Source organism: Lucilia cuprina, chromosome 2 (genome assembly GCF_022045245.1).
Source record: "Lucilia cuprina isolate Lc7/37 chromosome 2, ASM2204524v1, whole genome shotgun sequence".
Lineage (NCBI taxonomy): Eukaryota > Metazoa > Arthropoda > Insecta > Diptera > Calliphoridae > Lucilia > Lucilia cuprina.
In genome coordinates, this window is record NC_060950.1 from 68,630,177 (window position 1) to 68,640,176 (window position 10,000).

Below are 10,000 nucleotides of genomic sequence, written 5' to 3' on the forward strand. Positions count from 1 at the left end.
GACTATAGTCCAGACTATAGATTAGGCTATAGAGTAGACTATAATCCAGACTATAGAGTAGACTATAGTCCAGACTATAGAGTAGACTATAGTCCAGACTATAGAGTAGACTATAGTCTAGCCTATAGAGTAGACTATAGTCCAGACTATAGAGTAGACTATAGTCCAGACTATAGACTATACTATAGACTAGACCATAGAATATACTAAAGTCCAGACTATAGAGTAGACTATAGAGTAGATTATAGAGTAGACTATAATCCAGACCATAGACTAGACTATAGTCCAGAGTATAGAATAGACTATAGTCCAAACTATATACTAGACTATAGTCCAGACTTTAACCTATACTATAGTCCAGACTATAGACTATACTTAAAACTACTAAGGACTAGACTATAGTATCTACTAAAAACTATGGTCCTGAGTATCAGTATTGAATTAAACCTATAGTCCAAATATGATAAAATTTCTAAAAACCCCACTCAATATTGAAACGATTTTAAAGAAATATAAAATTATCTCCGATTTCTGTTTTTTTTTTTTTTTTTTTTGCAGATGGAAGGCTGGTGTTGCTTCTACTCTTAATTATGTAGATCTAAATTCCAACGATAAATCTCCCAAACTAATGCCCTATCCCAGTTGGGAGGCCAATAAGGTGCCCAAAGAAAAAATTGAAGATGGCTATAAACTAAAAGACAATTCAACCATAATTTCTACCTTCCGCATACATGCAGATCAGTGCGATCGTTTGTGGGTACTAGACACTGGTTTGGCCGATATTTTGGGCGAAGGCAAGCAAGTAACCGGTAATGCTATAGTAATATTTGACTTGAAAACAGACAAATTGATACGTAGATTTAACATACCCAAAGATCAAATTAAACAGGATTCATTCTTTGCCAATATTGTAAGTGATCTTTACAATTTAGTCTAAACTATGATTAATGTTTATTTCCTTTACAGATTGTTGATTCTGATCGTTCCGAGTGCAATAATGCTTATGCCTATGTTCCCGATTTGGGTGCTTATGGTGTGGTAGTCTACTCCTTTAGTAATGATCATTCCTATCGTGTCAAACACAATTTCTTCCATTTCGATCCTTTACAAGGCGATTTTAATGTTGGTGGTGTTAATTTCCAATGGACTGATGGCGTTTTCGGTTTGGCCGTGGGTCCCATGAATCCTGATCATTCTAAGGATATATATTTCCATGCTTTGGCCAGTACTAAAGAATTTAAGGTGTCTAATCGTGTTTTGCAAAACGAAACTCTAGCCACAAGTCCCAATTCATATTACGATTTCAAATATGTAGGCGATCGTGGCATGAATGGTCAATCTACTGCTGAGGTTTATGACAAGGAAACTGGTGTCATTTTCTACACCCAAGTCAATAAAGATGCCATAGCCTGTTGGAATGTTAAGAAACCCTATACTCCCGATAATCAAGGCCTGATCGATTCTGATTCTCATACTTTGGTATTTCCCAACGATTTGAAAATCGATGCTGAAGGCACTATCTGGGTTTTGTCCGATAAAATGCCCACCTATTTGTATAAGGAATTGGATCCTGCTGCAGTCAATTATCGCGTATTAATGGGTAATAATAAGGAATTAATTAAGGGAACTACATGTCAAATGTAAAATCTAAGGATGCTAATGATTTTTATTTTTTAAGAAATCAAAATAAACATATTTAGTTTTAAGGGATTTTAATTTTTTTTTATAAAAATAAATTATTGTGATTTATATAAATTATTGTGAATTATACAAACGAAATTATCAAACAAGGATAATATTTTTAGCTATAAAATCAATTTTTATGGGAAGAAAATAAACTGGAAAAAAAATTAAATCAATTTTTAGATTCTTTAAAAATAGGGAAAAACTGACAAAAGGGTGAAAATCTGTGATCACTTATATTACCACCAGAAATCGAATTTAATATGCTCCAATCGACAAAAGAGTGAAAATCTGAGATCACCCATATTTCCTTTAAAAATCGATTTTTATAAGAAAAACTTAAAATGGCTGTAGCTCCTTAAATAATGCTCCAATCGACAAAAGAATGAAAATATTTCCTTTAAAAATCGATTTTTATAAGAAAAATTTAAAATGGCTGTAGCTCCTTAAATAACGCTCCAATCGACAAAGGAGTGAAAATCTGTGATCACGCATATTTTCTTCTACACACCGATTTTTATAAGAAAAACTTAAATTGGATGTAGCTCCTTAAATAACGCTCCAAACGACAAAAGAATGAAAATCTGTGATCACTCATATTTCCTTCTAAAAATCGATTTTTATATGAAAAACTTAAAATGGCTGTAGCTCCTTAAATAACGCTCCAATCGACAAAAGAATGAAAATCTGTGATCACCCATATTTCCTTTAAAAATCGATTTTTATAAGAAAAACTTAAAATGGCTGTAGCTCCTTAAATAATGCTCCAATCGACAAAAGAATGAAAATCTGTGATCACCCATATTTCCTTTAAAAATCGATTTTTATAAGAAAAATTTAAATTGGCTGTAGCTCCTTAAATAACGCTCCAATCGACAAAGGAGTGAAAATCTGTGATCACTCATATTTCCTTCTAAAAATCGATTTTTATAAGAAAAACTTAAATTGGATGTAGCTCCTTAAATAACGCTCCAATCGACAAAAGAATGAAAATCTGTGATCACCCATATTTCCTTCTAAAAATCGATTTTTATAAGAAAACTTAAAATGGCTGTAGTTCCTTAAATCGACAAAAGAGTGAAAATCTGTGATCACCCATATTTCCTTCTAAAAATCGATTTTTATAAGAAAAACTTAAAATGTCTGTAGTTCCTTAAATAACGCTCCAATCGACAAAAGAGTGAAAATCTGTGATCACTCATATTTCCTTCTAAAAATCGATTTTTATAAGAAAAACTTAAAATGGCTGTATCTCCTTAAATAACGCTCCAATCGACAAAAGAGTGAAAATCTGTGATCACTCATATTTCCTTCTAAAAATCGATTTTTATATGAAAAACTTAAAATGGCTGTAGCTCCTTAAATAACGCTCCAATAGACAAACGAGTGCAAATCTGTGATCACCCATATTTCCTTCTAAAAATCGATTTTATCTGAAAAACTTAAAATGGCTGTATCTCCTTAAATAGCGCTCCAATCGACAAAAGAGTGAAAATCTGTGATCACTCATATTTCCTTCTAAAAATCGATATTTATAAGAAAAACTTAAAATGGCTGTAGCTCCTTAAATAACGCTCCAATCGACAAAAGAGTGAAAATCTGTGATCACCCATATTTCCTTCTAAAAATCGATTTTTATATGAAAAACTTAAATAACGCTCAAATCGACAAATTAGTGAAAATCTGTGATCACTCATATTTCCCACCAAAAATCGATTTTTATAATAAAAACCTAAAATGGCTGTAGTTCCTTAAATAACGCTCCAATCGACAAAAGAATGAAAATCTGTGATCACCCATATTTCCTTCTAAAAATCGATATTTATAAGAAAAACTTAAAATGGCTGTAGCTCCTTAAATAACGCCCCAATCGACAAAAGAGTGAAAATCTGTGATCACTCATATTTCCTTCTAAAAATCGATTTTTATATGAAAAACTTAAAATGGATGTACAATCGACAAAAGAATGAAAATCTGTGATCAACCATATTTCCTTCTAAAAATCGATTTTTATATGACAAATCTAAAAATGGCTGCAGTTCCTTAAATAACGCTCCAATCGAAAAAAGAATATGACAAATCTAAAAATGGCTGCAGTTCCTTAAATAACGCTCCAATCGAAAAAAGAATGAAAATCTGTGATCACTCATATTTCCTTCTAAATATCGATTTTTATATTAAAAACTTAAAATGGCTGTAGATCCTTAAAATCTGTGATCACCCATTTTTCCTTCTAAAAATCGATTTTTATAAGAAAAATCTAAAAATGGCTGTAGCTCCTTAAATAACGCTCCAATCGACAAAAGAGTGAAAATCTGTGATCACCCATATTTCCTTCTAAAAATCGATTTTATATGAAAAACTTAAAACGGCTGTAGTTCCTTAAATAACGCTCCAATCGACAAAAGAATGAAAATCTGTGATCACCCATATTTCCTTCTTAAAATCGATTTTCATATGAAAAACTTAAAATGGCTGTAGCTCCTTAAATAACGTTCCAATCGACAAAAGAGTGAAAATCTGTGATTACCCATATTTTCTTCTAAAAATCGATTTTTGTATGAAAAACTTAAAATGGCTGTAGTTCCTTAAATAATGCTCCAATCGACAAAAGAGTGAAAATCTGTGATCACTCATATTTCCTTCTAAAAATCGATTTTTATAAGAAAAATCTAAAAATGGCTGTAGTTCCTTAAATAACGCTCCAATCGACAAAAGAGTGAAAATCTGTGATCACTCATATTTCCTTCTAAAAATCGATTTTTATAAGAAAAACTTAAAATGGCTGTAGATCCTTAAATAACGTTCCAATCGACAAAAGAGTGAAAATCTGTGATCACCCATATTTCCTTCTAAAAATCGATTTTTATATGAAAAACTTAAAATGGCTGTAGTTCCTTAAATAACGCTCCAATCGACAAAAGAGTGAAAATCACTCATATTTCCCACCAAAAATCGATTTTTATTTGAAAAACTTAAAATGGCTGTAGTTCTTTAAATAACGCTTCAATCGACAAAAGAGTGAAAAACGAGTGTGATCACTCATATTTCCCACTAAAAATCGATTTTTATATGAAAAACTTTAAACGGCTGTAGTTCCTTAAATAACGCTCCAATCGACAAAAGAGTGAAAATCTGTGATCACTCATATTTCCTTCTAAAAATCGATTTTTATATGAAAAACTTAAAATGGCTGTAGTTCCTTAAATAACGCTCCAATCGACAAAAGAGTGAAAATCTGTGATCACTCATATTTCCTTCTAAAAATCGATTTTTATTGAAAAACTTAAAATGGGCTGTGTTTCCTTAAATAACGCTCCAATCGACAAAAGAGTGAAAATCTGTGAGTGAAAATCTGTGATCTGTGATCTAAAAATCGATTTTTATTTGAAAAACTTAAATGTCTGTAATTCTATAAATAACGCTTCAATCGACAAAAGAGTGAAAAACGAGTGTGAAAATCTGTGATTACTCACATTTTCTTCTAAAAATCAATTTTTATATGAAAAAACATAAATCGGCTGTAACTCCTTAAATAACGCTCCAATCGACAAAAGAGTGAAAATCTGTGATCACTCATATTTCCTTTTAAATCGATTTTTATATGAAACATTTTAAACGGCTGTATTTCCTTAAATAACGCTCCCTCATATTTCCCTCTAAAAATCGAAAAATAACGCTCCCACTACAATTGGATCTTCGCTCCGGAACAACCCGAGTCATACTCGGCCAAAGATTGTCAACCCAGCGACAGTTGTATCAACCGAAAGTTTTTTCCCGAGGAAAGAACTATCGGCTACAGTCGAGCTGTTACAACAACAACAACAAATAACGCTCCAAGCGACAAAAGAGTGAAAATCTGTGATCATTTATATTTTCTACCAAAAATCGATTTTTATATGAAAAACATGAAATGGCTGTAGTTCCTTAAATAACGCTCCAATCGACAAAATAGTGAAAATCTGTGATCATTCAAATCTCTATGGTTAAAAAATTTAGTTTACGTTTCTTTCAGTGTATTTGGAATTATTTTTAGAAAAATCTTTAAGTATAAACATTAACGAGTCTTGCTTTAAATCAAATATCGGAATTTAAAAGATTTCCGGCCAATTGTACTTTCTCGCCTGGTTTAAAAGCGGGCATACCCAAATAAGGGCAAGTGGAACAGCGGAAAGCATCACCCAAATAACACTGAAATTATAAAAAATGTAAAAATACTTTAAATACTATTCGAAGTGCAGGGGAATTAAAAAATAAAACCTACACTGCCACAACTGGATTTGGCGTTTTGTGTTTCAACTTTAGTTTTAGATTTTTCAGCTTCTAACTCTTCGGCCAAGCCACAGGAACAATCTTTACAGGCCTTACGTTTGCCAGTAGTGCCACAAACTATAAAGGGATTAATATTGCTATAGGTTTAGGAATTTAGCGATAATTTAAGACAAATTTACCTCTTAAAGACTCTGGGTCTGGTTTCTTTTTATCTTCTTCATCTAATAAATCGTCTTCATTGATTAAGTCTTCTTCCACTTCTTCATCGCCATCAATTTTCCAAACAGCTGCCGGTTTTGTGGTGGATTTTTTGGCAAATGACAATTTTACCGCTGAGCCCGTCTCATAGCCTGGTTTCTCAGTGGTTATGGTAGAATCTGTTACTTGAGTATTTATAAATCCCGATAATTTCAGCTCCTGTGATAAACTTTCGCTGGAGCCCACAAATGTTAAAAGGTGCAATTTGCCTTTGGGTTTTAATAATTGTAATAATTTACCAAAGGCATCAGTGAGTTGGGCATTTTCCACCACAATTAAATCAAATGAGGCATTAGCATGTGAGGCTTTATATAAACGGAATTATAGTAATAGTTAATACAAATTATTCTGGAACTTTTTTTTGACAAAACAAATTACTCACCAAATGTTAGGCGATTAATATTTTCCACTAAAACTTCACCTCCAGTAGCTGTTTTTAGCTGATCCACCTGTTTTTCCAAGTTATCAGAGTTAGACCAAATAAATAAACTTTTTTGCAAACTCTTAAATTGCTGCATTTTTATTAAATCCTTTCACTTTTTTTTGTTAAAATTTTAGCAAATCATGTAAATTTTTTGTAAACTTTTGAAATACATATAGAATTTTTGACAAACAGCTGTCTTTCAACAATCAGCATTGCCAACTTCAAATGTAATAAACACAGCTATTTTGTTATGTTAACTAAACATGCCTCCTTTCGAAGTTAAATGTCAAAATAATCGAAAATGTGTAAAAATTTGAATTTGGCAATACTGTACCGTCGCCATCTTTCTTTTTTCCCAACTACACGACCGCGTGGACGGTATTTTCTGAAAGGTTAGTGGAAATATCTAAAAAAATAGAAAAAAATGCTAAAAAAAATAAAAATAAATTTCAAATATTGTTTAAATTCAAAGCATATGAATATGTGTGTGTGTTTTCAAAGGAAAAAGTGTTTTAATTTGTGTTTTCTCTGCCAATTTTTTTATAGGGAACAACAAACTACCTTAACAAAATGACTAATTCCAAGGGTTATCGTCGCGGCACCAGAGACATGTTCTCTCGCCCCTTCCGCAAGCATGGTGTCATCCCCTTGTCCACCTACATGCGTGTCTTCAAAATTGGAGATATTGTTGACATCAAGGGTCATGGTGCCGTCCAAAAGGGTATGCCCTACAAGGCCTACCACGGCAAAACTGGCCGTGTCTACAATGTCACCCCTCATGCTGTCGGTGTTATTGTAAACAAACGTGTACGCGGTAAAATCCTACCCAAGCGCATCAATGTCCGCATTGAACACGTCCACCACTCCAAGTGCCGTGAAGATTTCTTGCGTCGCGTCAAGGAAAACGAACGTTTGTTGAAGGACGCCAAGGCTAAGGGTACCTGGGTTAACTTGAAACGTCAACCTGCTCAACCCAAGAAGGCTCACTTCGTCAAGAAGATCGAAGAACCCATTGTATTGGCTCCCATTCCTTACGAATTCGTTGCCTAAGTTAATCTACTACTTTAGTTACAACATACGGAATGATGATGAAGTATTTGTTGGGTGTTTTTTATATTACACACATGGAGCTTTTTTCTATGAAAATTCTCTTGTAAAAAATTTTTAAACAAAAAAAAAATAAACAGTGAATGAAAAATAGAATTGAATTCTATTTGGAATGACAAAAAAACAACAAAACAATATGTGTGTCACGTTATTAGGACAATGGTTTTACCGGCCATTAAATGCAACATGTAAATAAGTTTAATTATTAAGAAAACTAATTAAAGTTTTAAGTTACACTTTTAAAATCTTTGGGGGATTTCTTTCTATGCCAAGAAATTTATTTAGCAACTGGATAAAATGAAGAATTTGTTACTCCACCGGAGCAGTAAAAATTTAACATTATACATCATACTTTAAATTCAAGATTAATTTTTCCATGCCGGTAATTAAAATTGGAAATAAGTCGACAATTTCTCGGGATATTTTGATAAAGTATCTTCAACTATTAGCACGCTTTGATCCGGTTTCGTTCTCAGCCTTAAACATTTTCATCTTGAATTTTTATTATTCACATTTCATTATTCAATTTGTCAGATAATATACGAGTGAGAGCTTGATATATTTAGATTAGAAATGGATTATATGAAATGTTGACCAGCTGTCAAACCAAGTTCTATACTAGCCTTGATGACCCTCATGAACTTTATAATAAAAGGGCCTCATTTGGCCCTAGCCCCTATAAAAAGCCTCCATCAAAATTTTACTTAAATATCCTCACTTATTAAACGATAAATGGCTTAATTATATTTGAGGCAAGGTACAATTCAACTTAAATGTTTTATTATGAAAACTAAATCACGTTTAATTCGAATACAGGTGTAGGGTATATATGATCGGCCTCGCCCGTCTATAACTTCTTACTTGTTGAATAATGTTATCGTTTCACATATTGTATTTTAAAGAAAACTTTAGTACAGAATCTCAAAAGAAATTCATTCAAAACTAAATCAGGTTTCTATAGAAAATATATATGAAATTCTAAATCAGACAAATTTTCAATAAAAAGGTTTATTCAGATGCAAATATAAGAAGTTCCAGTTTCAATAACAATTTCGTTTTGAAATAAGTTGTACACATTTTCTATAGAACACTAAATATGAAAAATTTTCTGTAAAAACTTTCAATCAGACCATGATATTTATGTTTTGTAAACCTAACCTAAAATTAAAAAATATATATTTTTAGTTAGAATCAAAAATATTCTCCACAAAAGTGTATTAAAAAAGTCTTTAGAAATCTTTGTATAGAAAATTATACAAATTTTCAGTGGATAATGTTGAACTGACAAGTATTATTGAAAATGTCCTAAATCGTTTTTAAGGAACGGATAAAATATATAAATTTTTTTTATAAAAATTAGTTTAATATTAATTTTGACAATTTCTCTATTGAGTTCATGTCTAAAATTATGTATGTACTATATATTTCCAGAAGACATAGCCCTCTAGATTTCCATTATTATTAGTAAAGTAATATGTCAAAATAATTTAAATTGTTATATTTTTTAGTGATTTTTTCAAAACTTGTTTTATCAATTATTACCAACAGCAAAATCTCTACTTGTAATGAGTATAATACAAATTTTGCTGATATACTAAAATATTTTTGTTTTATTATTAGTTTGCCGTTATAATCAGTGTAAAAATTAACAAATTTTATAATGATTTTATATAAACACTTAAAGGGTTAATTTTTGTTCCGTTAAGCTATCATTTCGCAGTGAATGATTGAATTGTCAGTACAAAAACAAATGTAGAAGTTATTTTTGTAAACAAAACTATTATTTTAAATATTAATAACCGTTTTTTATTGGTGGAGACCATAGAATACTCACGATATAACCTGGTGGAGACCATTTAAACTCGAATATAAACTGGTGGAGACCATTAAAACTCTGGAATTTTTTTGATTATGATGATTCAATGATATAACTTTTTTATTTTTGTGGGATAACCTGGCAGTTTGTGAGTTTAATAACTCCGCCAACACACTTCAAAGTTAAAAAAAAAAAAAAAAAAAAAAAAAAAATATTAATAACAAATTTACAATATTTAATAGAAAATTAAATAATTATTTAACTGCAATATTAACTTTTTAATAAGAAACTAAATAACAATAGTTTTACATAGTTATTAATAGTCATTAAAAAGAATTTGTTTCTGATACAAGCAGCAACAATGACAAGTGATTTATGAAATAAAAATATAATTGTGCAATTTATTAAATAATTATTAACATGGAAAGTGCAATATCTAC

The 10,000-nt window shown here is 31.1% G+C and overlaps 4 protein-coding genes across 5 annotated transcripts in view; 3 read left to right on the forward strand and 1 right to left on the reverse strand.

The window, feature by feature from the left end:
* Window positions 1–445: 445 nt before the first annotated feature.
* Window positions 446–1,682, forward strand: LOC111679170 (L-dopachrome tautomerase yellow-f2). The gene is made up of 2 exons (XM_046956528.1): window positions 446–910; window positions 967–1,682. Exons 1-2 carry the CDS (start codon window positions 461–463, stop codon window positions 1,642–1,644), a joined length of 1,128 nt encoding a protein of 375 aa, XP_046812484.1. The 5' UTR covers window positions 446–460; the 3' UTR covers window positions 1,645–1,682.
* Window positions 1,683–5,682: 4,000 nt separating this feature from the next.
* Window positions 5,683–6,822, reverse strand: LOC111679207 (anamorsin homolog). Its single transcript, XM_023440735.2, has 4 exons — window positions 6,596–6,822; window positions 6,135–6,518; window positions 5,948–6,072; window positions 5,683–5,874 (listed from the first exon to the last, which is right to left on the reverse strand). Exons 1-4 carry the CDS (start codon window positions 6,729–6,731, stop codon window positions 5,761–5,763), a joined length of 759 nt encoding a protein of 252 aa, XP_023296503.2. The 5' UTR covers window positions 6,732–6,822; the 3' UTR covers window positions 5,683–5,760.
* Window positions 6,823–6,888: 66 nt separating this feature from the next.
* LOC111679187 (60S ribosomal protein L21) lies at window positions 6,889–7,876 on the forward strand. Its single transcript, XM_023440709.2, has 2 exons — window positions 6,889–7,029; window positions 7,184–7,876. Exon 2 carries the CDS (start codon window positions 7,208–7,210, stop codon window positions 7,685–7,687), a length of 480 nt encoding a protein of 159 aa, XP_023296477.1. The 5' UTR covers window positions 6,889–7,029; window positions 7,184–7,207; the 3' UTR covers window positions 7,688–7,876.
* Window positions 7,877–9,539: 1,663 nt separating this feature from the next.
* Window positions 9,540–10,000, forward strand: part of LOC111679239 (zinc finger protein 658B-like) — a 2,316-nt gene continuing 1,855 nt past the window's right edge. For both annotated transcript variants that reach the window (XM_023440767.2, XM_046948371.1), the window contains exon 1: window positions 9,540–10,000. This exon is cut by the window's right edge and continues 117 nt beyond it. In XM_023440767.2, the coding sequence (XP_023296535.2) occupies window positions 9,981–10,000 (20 nt within the window). In that variant the 5' untranslated portion in view covers window positions 9,540–9,980.

Excerpts from the sequence above, each read along its gene's own strand:
- LOC111679207 (XM_023440735.2), bottom strand. The coding sequence starts at position 6,731 with ATGCAGCAATTTAAGAGTTTGCAAAAAAGTTTATTTATTTGGTCTAAC. Across the intron at positions 6,519-6,595 it reads TATTAATCGCCTAACATTTG|CCTCACATGCTAATGCCTCA; the intron begins GTGAGTAATTTG and ends GTTTATATAAAG. Across the intron at positions 5,875-5,947 it reads CCAAATCCAGTTGTGGCAGT|TGTTATTTGGGTGATGCTTT; the intron begins GTAGGTTTTATT and ends TTATAATTTCAG.
- LOC111679170 (XM_046956528.1), top strand. The coding sequence starts at position 461 with ATGATAAAATTTCTAAAAACCCCACTCAATATTGAAACGATTTTAAAG. Across the intron at positions 911-966 it reads ATTCATTCTTTGCCAATATT|ATTGTTGATTCTGATCGTTC; the intron begins GTAAGTGATCTT and ends TTTCCTTTACAG.
- LOC111679187 (XM_023440709.2), top strand. The coding sequence starts at position 7,208 with ATGACTAATTCCAAGGGTTATCGTCGCGGCACCAGAGACATGTTCTCT.